Source organism: Pyxicephalus adspersus, chromosome 9, assembly GCF_032062135.1.
Source record: "Pyxicephalus adspersus chromosome 9, UCB_Pads_2.0, whole genome shotgun sequence".
Classification (NCBI taxonomy): domain Eukaryota; kingdom Metazoa; phylum Chordata; class Amphibia; order Anura; family Pyxicephalidae; genus Pyxicephalus; species Pyxicephalus adspersus.
Window position 1 is genome coordinate 25,777,243 of NC_092866.1, and position 23,614 is coordinate 25,800,856.

Below are 23,614 nucleotides of genomic sequence, written 5' to 3' on the forward strand. Positions count from 1 at the left end.
TTATAATTTTTGAAACAGTAAAAAGTTTAAAAAGTACAAATAAGTACCAAAGAAAAACCTCATCATCATTCTATGATAGTAGTTTATCTTACTTTTGTAATTTATCTTACAGTACCACTTTCTTAAGTCTTTGTTATATTCTCTGATGTTCCTTCTATGTTCTATCTCAGTAGTGTGGTTCAAGCCATAATAAACTAGCTATTCTCCATGTAAATATGCTTTTCCAGTAAAAAGAGTACTGAACACTTGCAGGTGCAAGCCCCTTTTTGACAGACCATGTACTGCATGCACAGTTCTTTCTACATGAACAAGCAGGATGGAATATTTAAAACAAGCAGAATACTTTTTTTTATAGTTTTTAATTGTCAGAAAGTTGGAAGAATACTCCTGTTAAGTATTAACCACCCGGCCGTTAAACCCGACCTTGGTTTGGGGTAAAAACACTTACAAAAAGTTTTAAACCCAAACTTTTCTCAGGTGGGTAAACAAACAATATATATAGCAATCCGATTGTCATACATTGTATGACAATCGGATTACAATTGAAAGAATATACTTACCCGGTCCCCGCAGCTCCTCCGGACACGTCTGTCCTCATGCTTCTTACTCTAGTGGGAAGTACCTGGACTGTAGATGTCATGCATGGAGAGACAGGACCACCAGGGGGCACTATGGCTTGCACGGAGGTGGTGTGAGTCCTGAGAAGGGCCAAGGAGCAGAGTCTAAGCAGTAACCAGATCTTCGCCAGAGCCGCTGATGGTGAGGATGTTGCGCTGCTGGTTACTGCCAGGTTGCAGTCCTTGGGCACACCAAGGTGGGCAAAACACAGTACCAAATCGCATTATTAAAAATACAACAGCATGTAAACAAACATGCATGCTCTATTTAGCATGCCACTAACAGAAACATAATATCCTCAACACGTTTCGTGGAATGCGTCCACTTTTTCAGAAGGAGAGAACAGAATTGAACAATAAAACCAAAGTTTCCTTAATTGAACAGCTGGGAGGCGGAAAGGGCAGGCAAAAATAATATGAGGGATAAACCCATAGTTAAGCTGCAGATCCACCTTTTCCACTGTGTTAGATCCAAAATCCCTTTCTATTCCAAAATACAGCAATGAGTTTAGTTTTCTTCATGTTGATTTTCATATACCTGTCAGCCATTTCTGATGAGATCCTTGACAGTAGAAGACAAGTCAAGGGTTAGCCAGTAAATTTGTGTGTCATCTGTATACAAATCTCATTGTAGGTCAAAGAGGGATAGATGTCTGACAAAGGATGAGGTATAAAGAAAACAGGTAAAAAAAAACTGACTTTGGAGAACATCAGTTGGTGGAAAAAAATTTGTAAGGTGTGGTTAAAAAAGGGCAGTGTTAGGAAATGCTCATCTGTCCAGCGACTCCGTGCTGTGCACCATCGTCGTAATAAACACTGTCTGTTCTGTTCTGTGTCAATTGTGGCAGCCAGGAGAACTGGGATACCAGCAGCCCCTGCTTCCCTTTAGATGTGCAGCCTGATGGATTTATGGCATCCCCAGCATCCATTGTTAGGCTGTGCACAACTGAAGGGGATTCTAAGTCCTGGGGAAACTGAGTGCTGGGGGACGCAACCAGTCCCCCGAGGCTGAGCAGGGGCTTACTAAAGGTGAAGTCTGCGGTGTTAGATTGGGGGACTGGTGTCTGGTGGGGACTAGTACTGACCAGGGCCTTACAGGCAGTGAGACCCTAGGTAAACCCAATTTTACCTCACCTACACACAACTTCCTTTGCAAAGGATAGGAGCAACAGTCCAACCAAGGCCTTACATGACAACAGGCCAGATAAAACTACCCACCATTTTGGAGGATCTCCGCCAACAATAACAGTTCCTGACAGATGCTGTCAACCAGTTGGCACAGTGCGTGGCTGCTCAGGAGTTTTAAAGGCAGGATGTGGATCCTGCTGTAGTGGCACCTCCTGTGGAACCCAAGATTCCTCCTCCAGAAAAATTTTCAGGTGAAGGCCAAAAGTTTGCTAATTTCAGGAATGCTTAATACTTATAATTTCAGCTGAGGCCACTGTCATCTGGCACAGAATCTCAGAGAGTGGGCCTAGTCATCTCCCTACTTCAGGGTGATTCCCAGATATGGGCCTTCAATCGGCCTCAGGGGGACCCAGCCTTTTCCTCAGTGGAGGCATTTTTCAAGGCCATGGGGATCCTGTATGCTGACCCTAACCTGGCTTCAACTGCAGAGACAAAACTTCATGGTCTTCAGCAGGGTCACAGGCCAGTGGAGGAATATGTTACAGAGTTCCGCTGCTGGGCTTTACATTCACAGTGGAATGAGCCAGCGCTTAGTAGCCAATTTCGCCTGGGTCTATCCTATGCCATCAAGGATTTTTTTGTCAACCACCCTTTACCAGATTCCTTGGATGACACAATCCAATTGGCCATTAGGATTTATTGCAGACTTTGTGAGCACTGCATGGAAAAATTTTCTTTCCAGACCACTCACTACCTCTGAGCCCAGTCTTCCTTCCTCTGCGGCCGAGGAGCCAATGCAGTTGGGCTCCTGCAGGCTGTCAGCCACAGCACAGAGAGGTTGAGAAGAAGGTCTCAAGGGCTCTGTCTGTATTGTGGAGAACATGGTCACTTTGCTTCCCTTTAGATGTGCAGCCTGATGGATTTATGGCATCCCCAGCATCAACTGTTAGGCTGTGCACAGCTAAAGGGGATTCTAAAGGCTGATCTGCTCCTGATTCAGTCCTGCACTGCTATTGGCTGCTGGGACATTAAAGCCTCTCTGCTCCCAGTCATCAGTGTCTGTTGTAGTGTATAGTTGGGCTAATCTGTGCTTGAGATTTATCGTCTGATTTACGGTTGCTGACCTTGCCAGTTTATGCTGCCTGGACCGACCTTTGCCTGTGACCCCAACTCTTATGTTTTGTCCTTGTGTACTTCGTTTGGTGGGCGGATATTCTGTGTATGATCTCTGCTCTGTATTCTGGACTTTGCTCTGTTGGAATCTTGGTACTGCTTTCTGTGGGTTCCTGGCTTGCTGCCAGCCCATCCCCAGACACCATCCCTTGCACAGTAAGTCCTGGGAGCAACTGAGTGCTGGGAGACGCAACCAGTCTCCTGAGGCTGAACGGGGGCTTACTAAAGGTGAGGTGTTAGATTGGGGGACTGGTGCTGACCAAGGCCTTACAGGCACTGAGACCCTAGGTACACACAGTTTTACCTCTTTTACACACAACTCCCTTTGCATGGGATATGTGCAACAGTCCCCTTGAAGCATGTCCATTTCCTCTTCACCATCAACATACCAATGTCCTACTTTTCAGTCTGTGGTACCCATGGATAGTCTGCAAAAATATTGTCCAGCCCCTCCTCATCACAGTGGCCAATTTGGCAAACTTCAGCTGCTAGCACACCAGCTGCTAGCACACCACTGTAAACCAGCTGTTTAATTGTGTGGCTAAACCTTCTTATCCATCTATGTCATTGCACAATTTTTTTTTTTTAATCCGCTTGGTTTATAACATTAACCTCCAACAGACTCCCATCCAATGTATATATTTGGTTGGTTGGTTTGAATTGAATGGTTTTGAAAACTTTTAATGATAAACTCAGAACAAACATAAACCAGGCATTTCTATTTCTAGCATTGGTTAGCTAAACACAGGCTATAATGAATATCCCAAAAAAAATTGGCTGTAATGTTCTATAAAAAAAAGGGGAATACATGGGGTAATGAATGAGGCAGAAATATTATTTAAAGTTGTAGTTCAGTGTTTGCTAACTTTTAAATTAAAAGCATGTCAAAATATTACAGGGGATAATAGATATTAATTCTTTTTGTGTTATCTTTTATTAAATATTTTAATTAATTGTATAATTATAAAATATAACAATAGGAAATGTGATCTTAAAACACCCTCCCTTGGATCAGAAGTTCTACATTCCCTGCCTTGTATGAAAAAAGGAAAATATTACCAGTAAATTAGTAAAGATTTTTAAAGATATTTTAATATTAGCTGAAAAAGATTTAAATGCAAATTTGGAAAAAGGAAAATCTAAATTCTTTAGATGTACAGAAATGGCGTAACAATAAAAAAAAAATATATATATATTTTGTGCTGCAATGCACTGAGTAAAAAAATATATTTTCTCTGTTATGGAAATACAGAGGACAGGAAACAAAAATTCCAGAAAAGGTATCATATTTATGTGCTATAAAACACATGTTAACAGGTTAATGTTAACAAAGCTAGGTTATGTAATAGTCTTCACCTTTTTAGCAGTCAGTAATGGGTATGGAGTTCCTGTTTTTGGTTAATGGTGATCGGTGGAAATTGTTGGGGGGGTCTGCACAGATCTGGATAGTATATATCGTTCCTGAGCTGGGAGAATGGGCAGCTGGGAGCAACTGTGGTTAAGGTGCAGACCCAAAAAGAGGTATAATGTGGTGGCCTTTGAGCATCAGCAACCAGAAAAGCTGAAGTTGGGGAGTCAGTGTTGTTACGTTTAATTGTTATTTAATGGTTATTTACGGCTTATTTACAGTTAATTTATTGTTAATGTGTTTCATATTTGTTGACACTTGTTTATATTGATGTTTATATTTACATTGGTATTTATTTGTTATTTATCATAATAAAGTTAATAGTTCATATTTTTGTTATATTAAAAGGCGTACGGGCCATTTAACGAACATATGGTGGCGTATTTATTTAGGGTTGAATTGTTAAAGTGGTAAGAGGATATTAAAGGGGTAGGGATGATATAGTGGGGAAATGCAAGTCTGCGTAGCTATGTTTTGCCACAGTCAAGAAACTGAAAATAATGGAAGTGTAGAAAACTAGATTGTGTGTGTGTGTGTGGCTTTGTTTAATTACTGCATTGGTGTAGACATATAGTTTCTGCAGCAACAGGAATTTTAGCAATAAATGCTCACCACCTGGTTATTATTTTATTTTATACTTTGCACAATTTTACTAATGAGTGCTGTCTTGAATATGCTATTTAGTCAAGTTACCCTATGATATTTTATTATAAAATAAACACTTTTTTTATTTTTTTTACATCAGTGAGATGCAACAAACCTGTATTTTTACAATAATACATAGGATGGTTTGTCTTTTATAGTTCAGATTTACAAGTCAAAAGCCACATTGATTTGAGCTAAAGCATATATAAAACAGTAGTTTATATTTACAAACGAAAGGAAACATAATTAAAATAAAAATCCTGTGCATTTTGTAATATGACTCATTCTCAGTCGTCTTTCTTGTCTGTTGTACCTAAAGATTCATCTTTGATATTTGTGTCATCGTGATCTTTTGAAATATGAGGCTTTAACAGACTCTCTTCCTCTTCCTTTTGTTGTGATATATACATGTAATATTTCTGATGCTCCAAGTATGTTGTAAACAGCTTGGCGTATTCTGGATGTTTCAGGAAAAAGTTTTTGAACTCCTCTGAAACACATAAAAAAAGAAGCTGATGAAATGTTCAAATTACCGTGCCAAATAAAAACTGCTTGCAGACAATACTTTGGCCTTTTAACATTTTGGACGGAATGATAAGGATTTAGAATCCATGTTGAATTGTTATAGCTTGAGGGATTTTTACTCATATTCTCTGTTATTATCAGCACTAAAGACTCATACAACAATAGACAAACTTTTGAGTAGGGTGAGGAACTTTGTGCTTCTTGTTATTACCTGTTCTTTGATTACCTGAAAGAGTTATTATCAATATGCCTTTCTAAGTGTTGTGAGAATTATCACATCAAAAGGGAAATGATTACTTCAAGGTATTGCTTCTAAAGGTGGTTTACAATGATCTGAATCATTGAATGTCCCTAATTTTTCACACATGGATTATCCATTTTGGTCAATTGTTTGTTAAATCATGACATGGAATCTGCTTTGTGTTTTGCACCTAAGGTTACATTTATATAATGGGCAGCACGGTGGCTCAGTGGTTAGCTAAGAAGTTTTATTGAGGAGAAAATGCTACTCCCAAGATAGGTCACTAACAAGGTACTATGTAAGTGCAAACACAGTCAAGCAGATTATTATTCCACCCAACAATGTCATAATTCTGGTGCTGACATCACTGAGCAGAATTTGCAGCACCAGTACACAGAACAGAGGAGTCTGCTATTTTAAGATAGGTAACAGTGCCAGCTCTGATGACAACTATCTATGCTTATATAAGAGGCATTGACCTTTAATAAAACAAACATTGGGTAGATGCCTTAAAATTTTAGTTACAATTACAGGGTGACAGGAAGCTTGATAGATAATGTGTGGTAGAAGCAAAGTGTAAATGTGACTCCACATGCTCACACACAGGGTAGCCATTGAGGAATAAGATTTTCTTTGTTACACATTCATCGAAGGGTGTGTTTGGGCACATTAAGGTGTTTGTGTGGGTTTCCTCCAGGTACTCTGGTTTCCTCCTACATCCCAAAAACATGCAGTTAGGTTTATTGGCTTTCCCCCTAAAACTGACCTTAGACTACAATAATGGCATATGACTATGGTAGGGACATTAGATTCTGAGGAATTGACTTGGAATTAACTTTATACAATAATATATTTGAATTTTTGTTAAATGAAAGAATGTTGACCAAAATATGCTGCCCACATTTGAAATCGCATCCCCCATTCACATATGTAATATATGGGAAACTAAAAGAATTCAAATGGTCACACCTGAGTGTGATGCTCAAAACAGTGTAGAGTAAGTCTACATTAAATAAATGCCAAGTTCACAATTGCACACAGGTTCCCTTTCTCACAGCATAGAAATAGTGGCTGGAGTTTGCCTTTTAAAGGGTTTGGGAGCAATTCTTTCTCATTGCATTCCCTTGAATTCTAGGTACAGGAATTCAGATCATTTTAGCACCTGGTCATTGAATAAATTGCCATGACACCATCAAAAGGAGTGGTGCGAGACTTGAAGCCTAAACACATAAATTCTCCTGAACACCATAGTTGGGGAAATTTTTCCCAATGCCACTGACACAAATGAAAGGATACTATGACCCTCACTAGAATCAACCACTGCTTACCATCACTCCCACTGACTAATGACACAAGGACATATACTACTACTATTAATACAGGAACATTTATTACTTCCACTGACCACCAATGAAAAGGCATGATTACTCCAATTTATTACATCAATGATGGAGCATTTATTTTACCCTTCTAACCGCAGTCCATCCCCTAAGCAGTCTGGGAGAACATAATTGACCCTTGAGTTGAAAGTTTACAGTACAGTATAGGATTACATAGGAAACTGTTTTCTGATCACATTCTTACCATAGGTAATCTTTGCAGATTTGTCTGCATCCATATCTTGGAAGAGTGCAGATACTTCAAGATCTGGAACTCCCAAAGAGCATCGAAGCAAAGAGCTGAATTCATCCTCCGTTATACATCCATCTTGGTCTGCATCAAACAGCTAGAACAAGGAAAGAAATGTTTTATTGAACCAAACATAAAGCCTGCACACTATGATCTTTGGTGGTGTTTATTTTGATGATCTTGTCATTCAAAATAGCCCAAAAAAAGTTGATCATAGTATCGATTATAAAAAGCAACTGCAAAAACCCTGACAAAAAATATTAAACCCTACAAAATATTATATAAAAGACTAAAATAAAAAATACAGTCATCAAAAAATATTGTTAACATAGTTTGGAACATGAAAAAAATAAAAAACACAACAAACTGCTTTAGGACTACTCTCCATGATAAATGAAGAGATGGAAAAAGAAGTGTGGAAAAAAACTATATAAATATATTAAAAAAATAAATATATATATATATAGTATTGCCACTGTTTAAAATATATTTTGTGTTACCTTAAAGGCCATTTGAATAGTCTCCTCAGAATTTGCAGGGTTGCAAAGAATGGCGATCCCAATAATATATTCTCTAAAATCTATTGTACCATCTTTGTTCTGTAAAGAAGAAAGTTTATGTTTACTGCTGTAAACATGAATAATCCATTAACTAAACAAACTGTAAAATAAAAAAAAAACAATCTATTCACAGTTAGAAACTAATTTGTACCACAAACAATACCTTGCTACACAATTACATATGTAGTTTTTAGGAGCCTAGGTTTTACTTCAGCTTTATCAAGGATTACATTGGGATCAGGCTGCACACCTCCAGACATGACATTAAAGAGTTTGGTAAACAAAATGGTCTTTCCATTTTGTCATGCCTCCTAAAAAACACACTCCTGACTTCCCAGCAGCCACTTGCAAGTTGAGGAGAAAGGTTGAGCTCTTGTTGCACTGGTACCAGCATCCCTATCCCAATTTGGCACTTTTTTAAACCTGTCCACCTTTAAGCCCTCGGATACCATTGCAGTTTAAAGTTCATTGTCACAAAACACAGCCAAGCAAAGAAATATCCCACATGTGCACTACTGCTGTATTTGCCGTCTGGTAGGAAAGAAAGGAGAGAACTATACTGTGGAGGGCATACCACTGTACGGGAGGAATGGGGGAACGGGGGTAGGAGAGAGTTTTAAGATGGGGGTTTGAAATGGGGCATTTCTAATCCCTGCTCTCTCTATGATATGCACTCCTGATCACCATGATCTGTGCATTTCTCACTCCTATGTTCTGGTTGCTGTTCATTATGTACTCCAGGTCCCTGCACTTTGTGCATTATATACGTACTATTCCTGTGTTCTGTGCATTAGTGTGTATTTAGAGGTTTGTCTGGTAGTTCTCTGTAATTACTGGCAAAGCACATGACATATGTGCAGTCGACTGAAACTGTTACATGATGTTCCAGTGTTTTTGAGTAAAAGAAAATGAACACTTTTGTAAGAACTTACTGTAAATCCTTGCCTTGGACTCTATGATGGATTACAGGAACCTTTTACCTTGATATTAATGCTGCACCTTCAGAAGAACTGGACACTGTAAACCCAGTGTAACACCTTCCACCATTATCATGCCCCATGTTATTACCAAACAGTTCTATGTGTATGACCAAAAACAGAGCTGTTGGATTTCATTGTAAATTCCTACACAAATCTTTATTGACGGACACAGAAAAATAGGTATATTTCTTCCTGAGGGGGTCATATCTGAATCTGAAGATGAACTAATCATAGAGTCAAACCAGCCTTAGTGCCTGCAGCTAACACATTTCCTGGGATAATAGTACTTTTTACAACTTTTTACAAGGACCAGGTATAGTCCTTCTGTAGTCAAGAGCTGCCAAGAGGACCTGTTTTGAACAACTTGCAGACAACTAAATGCTGGTTTTACACATACATACAGCATGTCAACACAAAAACCTCAAACTGTCAAGCACAGTGGTGGAGAGGTAATGATTTAGGTTTGTATTGCAGCTACAGGACCTGGGGACCTTACAGTGATTAAATCAACTATGAACCTCCTTGTATACATACATATACATACACAAATAAAGTTGGTTTTAAATTCATCACTATCCATAAACTTATTTTAAGTCAATCCATGTTATTTTATTGTGCAAATGAAAAATTTGGAAGCAAATGTAAAAACAGAAAAAGTATTAACACCTAGTCCCACAACCACGTAAACGTAATACATACCCTGTCGAACAATGCAAATAACTCCTTTAATACATCAGAGACTGGTAACTTCAAGTGACTGGCAAATTCTTCAAGTCCAATTCTTCCACCTTTTGACAGATCAGCAATTGAGGCAAAAACTTCCAGCTGTTTGTTAACGTCATGCCATTTTGTGCTGTAATAAATAATGTAAAACAGGTCAAACACATCCCAGACACAATCCTCATATAGTCACAGTATTGTACATAAACAACATTTATCTGTGGACCAAAAGTGAGAATTTACTGTTCCTGTTTGTGCTTGAGAGTCTATTCTCTACCCAACTGTTAGGAGAAAAGAAGCCATTTTATATTAATTTAATATCATTTTAGAGATCTTTATATGTGTTTCACATTTATTATTGGTTCCTTGAATGTGTTTTACCAAAGTTAAACTATGCTGAGTTATAGTCTGTTTTTAACATGAATTAGCATGTGTCCCAACCAGACAAAGCCTATCTATTACACAATATTACTATACCAGATAAAGGAAAAACAGCTCGACCATGAAAATATATTGACCAGATGTTTTATCTTAAAACACTCTCAATTCTATGGTTTTAGGTTTGATCAGGAAACACAAAACATCTGGTCCTAGGCAGTTCTTACAATTAGGTAAATAGAACCTCAGATGAACAACAACACATGACTTTTTACATGGTGTCATTATTTATTTAGGAAATACTAGGTCAAAATGCAGTGTACACCCTCACCGCTTCCACAGGATTTAGGAAGGTAAGTAGCAGCCAGAAGCTGCTAAATAAATGCACTTGCTTAACTTAGTATCAGCAAGTTTGAACACCTCTAAAAAGCAGATGTTTTCCGGTTCAAGTGCATTCAGGTATGTGTTAACACAATACCATGAAGCAAAGACATAGGCTGATGATTTTAGAGAAGCCGCTGTTGTCAATTATTCTAGGAAGGGTTTATGTTATCATTTCTAAACGATCTGAAGCCCAACATTCCTCAGTGAGATAGATTATTGACAAGGTAAAACATTCAAGATAGTTGACAATCATTCCAGGAGTGGTCATCCAGTCAAACTCACCAAGGCCAGACTGTGCAATGCTAAGGGAAGGTGTAACGAAAACCACGAGCTGCAGTGTTTTTCAGTCATTTCTATAAGGGTCTATATAAGGTTCCCCTAGAATGTGCCAGGGGTTTCTAGAGCCTTGTGCAATTTGGAACTGTTATGCCAATTACCTCTGACACTAATCAACTTTTTGGATATCTGTAAAGGTATAATTTTTCCCATTGGCTAGCAATAATGGCTATAAAGTGCCAACAGCCAATGGCAGTGCAAGATGAGCCAGGGACTAATTTGCTCCTAATATCCCCACAGCATTAGAGTGTGTGCTGGGGATGCCAAGAAAGTACATCCCGGGCTGCATGGCTAAAAGGAAAGCAGGGGATATCTCCTTGCTACTGCAAGTGACATTACAGGCTAGATTAAATGGTGTTTGATACTGCAGTGGTGTGAAGCATGAGATTGCTGGCCAAATAAGCATCTCCTAACACTATCACACTAATGTACTGTGACCTGTGGATATAGTAATTTTAGCTAGGTTTCCATGAGATCTAAAAGTATTTCAAGGGTTTCAAGGTTGACAATGGCTTGTTTGGAATAGTTACCATGAGAAAGCCTCTTCTCTTTAAAAAAAAAAAAAAGAAAGGAGCAGCACAGCTTAGGTTTTCAAAGCTACCTTAGAAAAAACCACCAGACCGTAGATTGGGCAGATAAGTCCAAAGTGGAGATGCTTGGCCATAAGTGCCATGTTCGGTGAAAATCATACAGCATATCGGCACAAAAACCTCAAACTGTGAAGAGCAGTGGTGAAAGGGGTGATGATTTAGGTTTTAGTTTTTCATACAAGGCTTTTTTGTTTTGGCATAATTTTTGTTGAATAAATAATGACATCCTTAAATTTGTTATGTATTGTTTTCAACATCAGGTTAGACAGATAATTTTTTAGGAATCTGCAAAGGAACAGATGAGTTCCTGATACAAACTTGGTATCAGGTATCAGTAAATGGGTGTACTTGCATGGCTGTATTTGAATATACATATTTTTTCAAACAATTCAGGGGAAGTATTTAAGTATATTATAGGCTGGCCCTATCACTTGGTATGGTCCCCTTAGAAAAATTACTGTATGTCTTAATGGCATTTTGATTAACTGCCTACTGTTCTGCCACAGAATTTTGTAAATTAATAATCTGGGCTTTAAATAGGCCTGTCTATAACCCTCCAGTTCTTCATTTTGAGTCATTCCTTCGTGAATCTGACTGCACGTGTGATTCAAACAGAATCCTTAGTTGGCTGATGATTGTAAGCCACCCAAGCAAGAAAACAGCAAAGCAAAATTAGACCTTAACATTTCTACCAGGATGGTGTGGCAGACCATTCCTCACTTAATATCACTCCCAGCAGTAAAGATCCAGCTTTACAAGAGAATCCTGCCAGGGAAAGCTGAATTGAATAGATCGCCTCATACATCAGCCCAGTCCCAGGGAGACCCAGAGATTAGGGATTTTAGGTGCCATGCCTAAAAATTATTTTGATCAGTTGGAGTTCAGAATTTAGACCACCTGAGAAAGGAGGTGAATGACATTAAAAAACAAATTGTAAATGCCAACAAGTAGGTACTTATCCTTACCAAAAGAGCTGATGAGGTTGAATCCAGATTGATGGCATTTGAAAAATTTCAGTCCTCTATCAGGTAACGTTTGAGCTCCATGCAACTCTGCATAGAAGACAGCACAAACCGCAATTGTCACAATAATATCAGGCTGGCTATTATATTCAGGGCCGACATCCCTGAATCAACATCTGGCCCTGACCTCCGAGCCTCTGCGAATGTCATTCTTAACTCTGTCCTCTGGCAACCACCTACAAGCACCCTTGAGTTAGAGTACATAGAGTGGGCAACGCTGATACTGCAACTTTTGATCTCCCCTGCAATGTTCTCTGCAGGGTTCACTTCTTCAACGAAAAAGAAGAAATCAGTGCTACAATGTCTCTACTGCCAGACCTTTTCCATCTTACCCTGCTGAGTCGACGAGTAGCCTGTCCACTCCTCAGTGTGATCCATCAAGCAGGTGCCTAGTACCAGTGGGGACATCCCTTCCATCTATAAATCTTCAATGATCAATTCTTTGTTTTTCACAAACCAGACCAGCTCGCAGAACTCTTCAGATTGTTGGACCCAATATTGTTTTCTGATTGGCTCAATTTCTCAGAAGAAGGAACTACTTCCACACCACCGCAACCACCTACCACTTGCACCAGAGGAAACAGATCCAGGTATCACCAGCATTTCTCACTAGGAAATTTGGCAGAGTTGGCCGAATCCTGACCAGCACCCAAAGACCAGAGATTACACTTACTACTCCGCCATCCACACAGGTTATTCTCATATATATTATATATTAGTAGCTCATTGTGCCCTGGGTTATGCTACTGCTTCCTACAGTATAAAGAATTCTGTTCTTTTTCTGATCATGCTCCACTCTCCTAGATACATTACACTATTCCTGGAGCTGGAGGTTAAATGAACAATTACTACAATGACAGGTGACAGATATCACAAACAAATTAACTGATTTCTTTTCCACCAATGTGAACCCCACTCATAACCACTTAATTCTCTGGGTGACACACACATAATATAGGGGAGTATTGATTAAATATGTTTTTTGAATTAGGAAAGAGTTTCAGAAGCAGGTTAAATCTATGCTTTCTAGAGTAGCTCATCTGGAGTCCTTACATAAACGCTCCTTACGAGCAGCACATGCCACAGAATTATTGACAGCAAGGAAAGCTTTGACTTTCCTGTTGCAACAGAAAGCTAAAGCCAAACTGGTCAAATGTTGCAGTACTTTGATTAAATATGGCAACAAACTGGGTAGAATTTTGGCCAGGGCCCTCGATAGAAAGCAAGCGCAGTCCTATGTCCCTACTGTACAGAATTCCTGGGGTACTTTGGTCACTCACAATCCGAGATAGTACAGGTCCTTAGTCATTTTTATAAGGGTCTCTAAACCCTTTATCCTACTGATGACTAAGAGGTAACCCAACTCAAACATCAGCGCACAATTTCTTACTAGGTAGTGGTTGAGAGTCTGGAGGTCCCTATTACATCAGAAGAATTGGCTTTAGCTATATCAACCTCTAAACTGGGGAAAGCCCCAGACCCTGATTGGCTTGGCGTAGATTGGACTTTTTGCTACCCACGCTCCAATTTATTGGTTTACAACCTTCGATGCTTAGGTGATAGGAGCCCTGTAATCTACCTCCTCTGCAATGGAAAAAGTCAATGATGTCTTTTCAAACCCATTCTCAAAATTATCTCCATGGCTCAAAATTGATATAATTGAGAAACAGTTAGGCAAAATTAGGGTTGACAATGCACCAGGACCTGATGGATAACATTCACGTGTCCTAAAAGAGTTGAGCTCAGTTATTTCAAAGTCATTGTTTTTTATTTAAGGAGACTCTTTAATGGTACCAATGGATTGGCGTAAGGCCAATGTGGTTCCTATCTTCAAAAAGAGAGCAAAGTCATTACCAAGTATCCCCAGACCTGTAAGTTTAACTTCTATAGTTGGAAAGGTCCTAGAGAACTTGATACTACATGGAGGAGTTTATGTAAAAAAATATTAATTTAAGTGATAGTCAGCATGGATTCAAGAAAGTCCAAAGTTGTCAAACACATTTACTCACGTAGTTGCAACTTTTCTAGACCGTTCAAATAAAAGTCGGTTGGTTGGGCCGCAAACCAACTCTCAGCAGCATCTTTGACGTCAGAAATGTCCACACTTTAGGTGTTTCTTCAAATTGGGGAGAAGATAATAGTCCGAATGGGCCAGGTCAAGTGAGTAGGGGGGATGGTGGACCAATTGGAAACCCAAGGTGTTCAATTTGGCAGCCACAACGTTGGACGTGTGCGCAGGTGCATTGTCCTGCAAAAAAGGATCCCTTTGGTCAACTTTCCATGGTGTTTCATCCTAATTGCCTCCTTCAGCTGGTCCAGGAGGTTAGCATAATACTGTCTGGTGATACTAGAGCCCTGAGGTAGATAGTCCACCAACAGAATACTGTCTTTGTCCCAGAAAACGGACATCATGACTTTTTTGGCCGATTTCTGGGTTCGGAACTTCTTCGGCTGCGGGGACCTGCTGTGGCGCCATTCCTTTGACTGTTCCTTGGTTTCAGAATCATGGATGTGGAGCCAGGTTTCATCCTCAGTCACTAACCTAGCCAAAAAGTCCTGTTCAGCTTCAAAAAGGGCCAAAACGGCTTTGGATGGTTCAACTCCTTTCTTCTTCTGGTCACTGTTCAAACATTTCGGCACCCACTTCGCTGAAAGCTTGCGCATGTCTAGGATAGTGGTGATAACAAACTCCCGTGAGATGTCAAGTATCTGGGCTATATTTTTTGCAGATATTCTACGGTCCTCAATAATCAGCATCGCGGGTTGCCAGGTTGAGGTTGGGGGGCGCCAACTGCGGAGCTCATCTTCAATGGTGAAATTCCCAGTCTTGAAATGAGATATCTAGGTTTTGACAGTGCTGTAGGAACGACACTTCTCCCCCAGTGTTTGTGACATCTCAGTACAAATGTGCTTTGCTGACTTTTCCTGGAGAAACAAAAACTTCATGACAAACCATAACTCCAACGACGTGAAACTTGCTTGTGCCTCTGCCATCATAGCTTCTCACTAAAAAAAAACACTTTTAAGAATCGCAAAGACCTGATGTTTGCACAGTTACATACTAAGATATTAGGCTGTCATTTGCCCCCACACTCATTTTCTATTTCATCTGGAAGGGGGCCTAGCCAGGAACTTCTCAGCACCCCCTCGTATTACAGTACCCCACAGAAGGTTAATATGTAGGTTAGGGTCAATAGGCTTAGAAAAGCCAATCTGTAAATAGATAGATAACTGCCTTAAAGAACTTAGTGAGAGAGTTAGAGAGTAGTGATTAATGATTCATACTCTGAATGCTCTAAGGTTTTTAGTGGTGTACCCTAGGGTTCAGTGTTGAGACCTTTATTGTTTAACATCTTTATAAATGATATAGAGTTTGGGATCAAAAGTACCATTTCTATGTTTGCAGATAACACCAAACTGTTCCATGTAAAGGAATTATATGTAAAGTCCATACAGGATGTTTAAAATTTACAAGCAGACCTGGATGCACTGTTTGATTGGGCAGCCAACTTGCAAATTACATTTAATATTGAGAAATTTAAATTTATTCACTTGGGGGCTAACAAAATGCATGTTTCATATTGTCTAGGGGGAATACATTTGGAGGAGTTAGAAATAGAAAATGATCTGGGGGTTCTGGTAGAACATAGACTTAATAATAGCATGCAATGTCAAGCTGCAATATCTAAACCAAGAAAAGTAGTTTATTGTATTAAAAGAGGAATAGACTGCAGAGATCAAGACATAATCCTGCCCCTGTACAAAGCATTGGTCAGACCACATCTGGAATATGCAGTCCAGTTTAGGGCACCAGCTCATAATGACATTGTGGAATTGGAGAGAGTGCAGAGAAGGTCAACTAATCTAATAAAAGAATGGAGAAGAGATTAGCAAAACTGAATCTATTCTTCCTTGAGAAGAGACGTATATGGGGGGGGGTATGATCACGCTGTATAAATATATAAATGGTGCCTATAGAGGACTCTCTTTCCAACTATTACCTTTAAGATCGTTACAAAGAACAAGAGGGCACTCTTTGCGTCTGGAGGAAAGGAAGTTTAAGCTCCAGATAAGGAAGGGATTCTTCACTGTAAGGTCTGTGAAAATGTGGAATCGGCTCCCTCAGGAAGTAGTTTCAGCAACTACTATAGATTGCTTTAAGAAAAACTGGATAATAAAACTTTAAAGTAAATATTACAGACATTTGATCCAGGGAACATTCAATTGCCTAATGGAATCAGGAAGGAATTTTTTTCCCATTGGAGCAAATTGTACCAGGTTTTTTTTTTGCCATCTGGGTCATCTATGTCCATAGGGTTTTATATCTGGGATATTTTTATTTCCCTAGTGGTTGAACCTGATGGTCTTTTTTTCAATCTGGCTTACTATGTAACTATATGTAACATTCCAGATTTCCAATGGGATCGGGCAGGGATGTCCCCTCTCTCCACTTCTCTTCATACTCACATTGTAGCCAATTCTCTGCATATTTAGGTTAAATCCAAATGCTCAAGGAATTAAAACCAGACAAACCCACCATAAGGTCGCTGTTTTCACAGATGCCCATTAAACTTTTTTTACCCACCTCTCTACCCAACATAATGGAGGCTTTGTGGGAATTTCACATTTTATCAAAAAATACCATCAATTTTGATAAATCTTTAGCTCTAGTTTAAATAAACCTTTGTGTATGCTTCAAGTGTTACATGATAATTTCCCCTTCAAACAGACACCCGATCAGATCCGTTATATAGGGATTCATATTACCACTGATCCCAATAAACAATTTCAGGCTAATTTTACACGTCTGCTGGCTTCTCTCAGATCAGACATGCATAAGTGGAAACAGGGGATCTTCTCATGGCTTGGTAGGAATACAGTTTGGAAAATGACAGTCATGCAACGTGTACTTAATTTCTCTAAACACTCCCTATAGCAATAACTTCCTCATATATGTGCAGATTGCAAACAGAATTTGCCATCTTTGTCTGGGCAGGTTCTCATGACCTCATCCACCATGATAACCTTTTTCTTTCCAAGAATAAAGTAGGTATAGGAATGCCAGACCCTCTCTGATACCTGGTAGCAACCTTCCTAACACTTGTAGTGGACTGAACATAAATATTAGACCACCGGAACACTCTTTCTTAGGACCAATCCTTTCAGGTCTCCCCTGAGTCCCACAATCTAAGCACCCATCTATTACATAATGCAGGGTCCTGGAGTTCTCTTGTGATCAGCTTGCTGTATGGTATTTGTTACACTATACATTTCAAAATGCCAGATAATACTGTATATATTCTATGGACAGTTCCTTTTCTTGACTTTAAAAGACATCCCATTAATGGGATAAAAAGGTCTTAACCATTCCCCACTCTAAATAAAATAAAAGGAAAGAAATGGATTTTTATATATACTTACCGGTATATTATATAACACATGGCTATGTACTGCATATGATGCTAGTATTCTTCTGCCCATTACCTAGTGGTTACCAAAGCATTTTCTGCATCCTTCCAGTCATAAATACTGTTTTTTGAAGGTGTTACCCATACGACAAAGTGGTTTGAACTATCTGTGGAAGGACTTAAGCTGTCTGTCCTCATAACAGCAGCTTCAATCTCCCATACAATTTGCTAGGACACAGTCCTTCTGTACCCAAAGAGATATGGCCAAGGTGTGTCCCCCTTAAACTATGAGTACTGAAGCAGGTCCTGGTCTTTTTGCATCCTTTTTGCTAAAGTACCCAAGGTGACCATCTCTTTCGTTTACACCTCAGGCTTACTAACAAGCTTTAGCAGTGTTCAGTTGGTTAGAACTTTCGATCTTGCAGCACATCAGATGCATACACATGGAGGACCTTACTGCCTCAGGAACCACAGAATGATTTAAACTAACCTGGTTCTATTGGCATGATTTTAATTATTCCTCGAATGTAAGTCTTTCAAGACCATGGATTAAAAACACCACCCTTGATTAAGCTAAATGGACATCTGAAGTTACAATTCGCCCACATCACAATCCCTCACTCTTCCACCCTTCACCCTTTCTTCTCTTTTATTGGGTACCTAGCCCCTTTTCCCTTTCTTCAACTGTTTTTGATAAAAAACTTAAAAAATATTTGTTATGTATCCAAATTATTAAAGAGTTAAGTTGTCCAGGTATATTGTTGTTTTGTGTCAAAAACTTTCATACCACTGTAAATGAAAAAGATTGGTAATTTATTCTTATGTTTTTACAATGTTTATTGATAACAACAAATTCGTATTTTTTGCCAATGTATTTACTAATTTAGTTCAATGTAAATTAAAAAAAAAAAAAGATGCATGCAGCTTGTCGTGACCTATTGCAAAATTTCACTGTGGATCCTCCTACCTTAAATTGGGGGTTCTTCTCCTGAGAGATTTAATTTAACATCAAATGGTCAGTTTTGGGACTAAATATGCTGAGCTGGACAATCCTTAATAAAAACTTGCAGCCATTTCAAATCCATGCCACTTGCAGATTATTATTTTTTTTACAGTGAAACGATTGCTTTAAAAAAGTTAGAAAATAGGGATGAGGTACAGGTCTGATCATACTGAATTCTGCTTGTTTGTGGTTTGTCAGACCCATCAAAAATGCCAGATTAAATGTAAGAATTTTTCTTTCATAATGCACTGCACAGCTTTTGAACTATGCTGACTTTAGCACAAAGGATCTGTCATTTAATGCACTAATAAACATCATCCGGTGCTGTGTTTTTGTTTTCTAATTTCAATAAAATATTTCTATGTTGCATGTGTATTGAATTTATTTTTATGACATATTTTTGTGAATGGGTAAGGAGTATTATTGTGCCCTTGTACTTATTCTCCTGGGTGAGGTGCCAGATATCTGGTGGGTCACTTAATAAAGAGAGCTTCCAGATTTCATGATACAATATGTGCTCTGCATGGCAATAATTCACTTTATTACCTATATTCCTTCAGTAAATCAACCCTTATGTGTGAAAATTGGTCATCCACAAATTCTATAGTCACTTGCAACTTTTTATTTTTGGTTTTGGATGATGTGGGAAAGGGTTAAACCCCTGCCATATTAGTTCTTTGCACATTGTGTCCCAGCAATACAACAGAAAATCCAAGGAAATCCTAGAGTTCACCAATTAGACATCATTTGAAGATTTCCCTTTTTGTTCTGACCAGAACACAAACATTTAGAATTTTTCCTCACCTTTTTTTTCAGTGACAATAGTCCAAATAAAAAAATACAAAGTACAAATTGGGGGGTGAATCTGCCCAATGAAGACTGAGACAGCAATAAAAACATAACAGAAAGTCCGAACTAGTGTTGCTGTTTGAGTTTGGAATGCAAATAACTTAGCCAAAAAATTGCATGATTGGTTCAGTTAGACGCAAACAATGCTGGTGTTCAGTCAAAATTCTGGTCTCAACAGAGGCTTTCCCATATTTCCCCTAGTATACCAATGGGGGGTTGGAGAAAAAAATGGGGCTGAAGAGACCATGTTTGTACCAGACAGCTGGTCAGGCATCCTACTAGACACCAGCATCATGCATGCCCCACCCAAACCCCATGAAAAGCAGAGGTGTGCTCTGGCCGTCATTTTAGTGTAGACATCTTTATTTTTAAGCAGGATCTACTGCAACTATTGATGGATAGACACAATGGATATTGTGGAACCAATAATGTCATCTTTACTACTCTGGAGATCAGAAAATGTGTTAGACTGAAAGAAGTGATACATATGGTACTGGGAGAACTATCATTTACTATAGCATTGCTGTGGATTGATCACTTCATCTACTAGTCAGCTTACTACTGTAGTGCTCAGATGCTGAAAAAGTTACTAAACATTTCTATACTGCTCTGTGTAGTGGAACCTGTGCTGGGATTTGCAGTGGTCTGTTATAAACATGTCTACTGGTATACAAGTTCACAATTACATGACCATTACAAATTAGTATGTGCCTCTTTCAGCTTTTAAAGTTTTAATATTTTTCTGTCATTGTTTTGAATCCCAAGAAAAAATAGCAATAGGTCTTGAATGTGCTTTTTTTTATCTAGGTGGTATGCTTTTAAAATAAATTTATATTACCACTCTGCAATTTTCCAAAACACAACTGCTATTTTTTAATTACCTATTTTCACAACAAAATATTGAAAAATATAAAAAATAAAGGACACTATATTTTGTATTTATTGAACAATAAGGAGCAAGATGAGTGAATGGTATGAACAGTGAGGCTAGGTGTGGGGATGCTAGGGAATGGGTGGAATTTTCTCTTTAATAATTTCCAGTACATCCAGTTCTTAATAACTCTTTACAGACTGACACTGGCATAACTGACATGTGTTGAAACATTTCAAAAAACATTATGTAAACTACAAATTTTGATCTGGTTGACCCAGTTGTTGTTTTCATCCTCTGCCTTTAATATGTTGTGAATTATTGGGTCATACAAATCATGGGGTACTTTATACAAAAGAGCCAATGCTCTAATTTTTGGTAACAAGAAAAGTATTTGTGCTTTGCCTTGCCATACCATGCAATTAGGGTGTAAAAAAAAAAAAACATTTTAACCAGCAAACCCAGAGGGATCATGCTTTAATGTTGGCTACAGCAAAAGATACTAGCCTAATTTCTAAGTCCATTTATGGTTCTAGTTTGATATCCTTCTTACAACTATTAACCCATAAATGACCCTTAGTGAACACCATGAGCAAGATTTAGAGATCTGTAACGCAAGGATTTTTTTTGCCATGTTGCTCCTCAAGCCCCACAAAATGTCTCCTCCCCACCTCTGTACCTGTTTTCCCCTTTCATTTGGTTGCTGTAGTGGCTCTCTTGAAAGCATAAAAAACATAAAAAAATCAGAATATCTCCCCAATAGACCTGAATGGTATTAGGATTCGGGTTCAAACTCAAAGAGAAGGTCTTGTTTGGTCGTACAGAAATATGTTTTAGCAATATTAGCCTGGATATTTTCTACTTTGTTTTAGAATACAATAATGCCATCTGGGCTTCTTTTTTATATCCTCAATTTGTTATTGCATAATTGCACCTGTATTAGTGTAAGGCTAGTCACATGTGATTAGGAGGATTATTATGCATTATAAAGGTCCAACATATTATGCAGCGCTGTACAATAAATAGGGGATGAAAATGACAGACAAATACAAACAAGGACACAAGAGGAGGAGAGGACCTTCTAAATCATTTTATGTCTATGTTCTCTGCAAAAGTACACACCTCTTGTTGGCCTTAAACAGGCCAGATCCAAGACTCCTCCAATGTTTCAAAGCAATACTGTTTTTGTGCATAAGGTGGTCAGCCCCATAATTAATGTTCATGTATTGACCTAGGATTCCAGTAAAATATTATTGCCATACTACTGAAGTTTTATTATGATCTTCCCCAAAATAAATCTTTTGTGAATAGCCTCAACAGGTCAACTTCTAAATTACTGGGTAGTGGTAACAGGAGCTAATATTCTTGCCTACATAAATGTCAGGTTAATTCCAGAAACATAATATGAAATAAAACATTATCAGAAAATCCTATAAAATAAACTTATTACCCAAGCTTTTTGTTGATTTTTGTAAACTCCACAAGGCCAGCCTCCATGGGTAGCGTCAGATCTCTGGCAGTTAGCATTAGCCTGCAGTCTTCATAAGTATGATCAGTTATTGGCAGTCCTAAAGCCCTGAAAAATAAATAGTACATGCATGCTTGCTGTGATTTTTTTCAAAACTATTGTACATTTTCAAACAATATACAAAATAGTATAACATGTACACATTTTCAGATTCAGAAGTGTCATATTGTTTTCATATTTGTTTTAAATCTTGATATATTTTACAATGAGATAAATGTTTTGTTTTTTCCCCTTGCTGTTTAGCATCTAATATAGCAAACCTGGGATATAAAAGAGGTCTTTAATGGTTTATTCTTTAGAATGTATTTGAATACCAAGGATTGATATCACATATTGACCATGTCAATACTTCGGAGGTCCAAAATTTTAAATGATCTGCATTTGAATTATGATAGGAGGCACAAAATGACATAGTAACTTTTTCAATGTTGATATACAAATTACATACAACAATATATCCAAAAATCCAATATCCAAAAAACTTTTGCGTTAAGGCGCTGGTTAGTTTCTCCCCATTTCCAGAATGGAGTTTAAACGGAAGTTTAAAACACTACAGATTTTGGTAAAATTCTAAATTATATCCTCTTTGTTCTAAAGATAAAGCAAAAAGGTTGCTCAACCTCTTTAAATAATTTGCCTGTTTTGTCTGTTGCCTGTGAAAAATTAAAGGGTGATCAGAAAAAATATCTGAAAAGGGAATTATACTATTATCTAGTTACACATTTAAAAGATTTTATGTTTTACAAAAACAATTACAAAAAACTATGTTAAAAAAGACTACAGGTAAAACTTTTTTGGCCCCTATAAATAACAGGAGGCATTGTATGTAGTTTCTGCTCTTTAGTACAGGAATGGTAAGCGGGGAGCAATATTTGACCGGCCAGGACTGTATAATAATTATTTATTCAATAATAAATGTTGCATTAATAAAATGACCATCAAATGGTGGGTGCAGAAATTCTTGATTTGTCATTTCTTTTATTTGGTGCATGTACATTACAGTAACTAGAAACAATTTAATTGAATCTCATTTTAAATTAAAACTATTCTAGTTTTAAACATACATCTACAATCTAATGTTTGTTTGCACTGTGGCCCACAAGTTTTATCTCAATGTCAACAGCAGCCCCCAGATGTAAAAAGGTTGGGCACCACTGTCCTAGGGCAGGAAGGACATTAAATGTTCAAATTTTTTTTTCTTTTACTTACTTTGAAATAAAATATGTTTGTAAGTATTATGAGATAACCCAAAAAATATTAACAATAATATACATACTTTGCCATGACATTGCGGACATTGCTTGCATATAGAAAAAAATCTTTCTTCTCTTCTTCTGAAGGATTATACACAGGAAGGAACTTAAAGACAATAATGATATGGAACATTACAGAAATTTTTGTTAAAAAGATGGCAAGCATCAATAGAGGGCACTTTAAATCACTATACTCTGTAAAGGTTCAGTATCTTACCTCGACTTCAACATTGGTGCAGAACTGACACGCAGTCATAAGTAAAAGTTTTGTACTAAATTAAAAAATAAAAATTTAAAAAATGTAGTATATTACTAAAATATGCATTTTGCATGTAAGTTCATTGTCCTGTCATTGTTTAGTTGTCA

At 38.0% G+C, this 23,614-nt stretch overlaps 1 protein-coding gene across 1 annotated transcript in view; it reads right to left on the reverse strand.

The window, feature by feature from the left end:
• Window positions 1–3,988: 3,988 nt before the first annotated feature.
• Window positions 3,989–23,614, reverse strand: part of LPCAT2 (lysophosphatidylcholine acyltransferase 2) — a 50,031-nt gene continuing 30,405 nt past the window's right edge. Inside the window, exons 8-14 of the mRNA XM_072422753.1 lie at window positions 23,466–23,520; window positions 23,272–23,354; window positions 21,918–22,043; window positions 9,606–9,759; window positions 7,867–7,965; window positions 7,322–7,463; window positions 3,989–5,461 (exon numbers count right to left, since the gene is read on the reverse strand). Of these exons, the coding sequence (XP_072278854.1) occupies window positions 5,259–5,461; window positions 7,322–7,463; window positions 7,867–7,965; window positions 9,606–9,759; window positions 21,918–22,043; window positions 23,272–23,354; window positions 23,466–23,520 (862 nt within the window). The 3' untranslated portion in view covers window positions 3,989–5,258. The remainder of the gene's footprint in view (window positions 5,462–7,321; window positions 7,464–7,866; window positions 7,966–9,605; window positions 9,760–21,917; window positions 22,044–23,271; window positions 23,355–23,465; window positions 23,521–23,614) is intronic.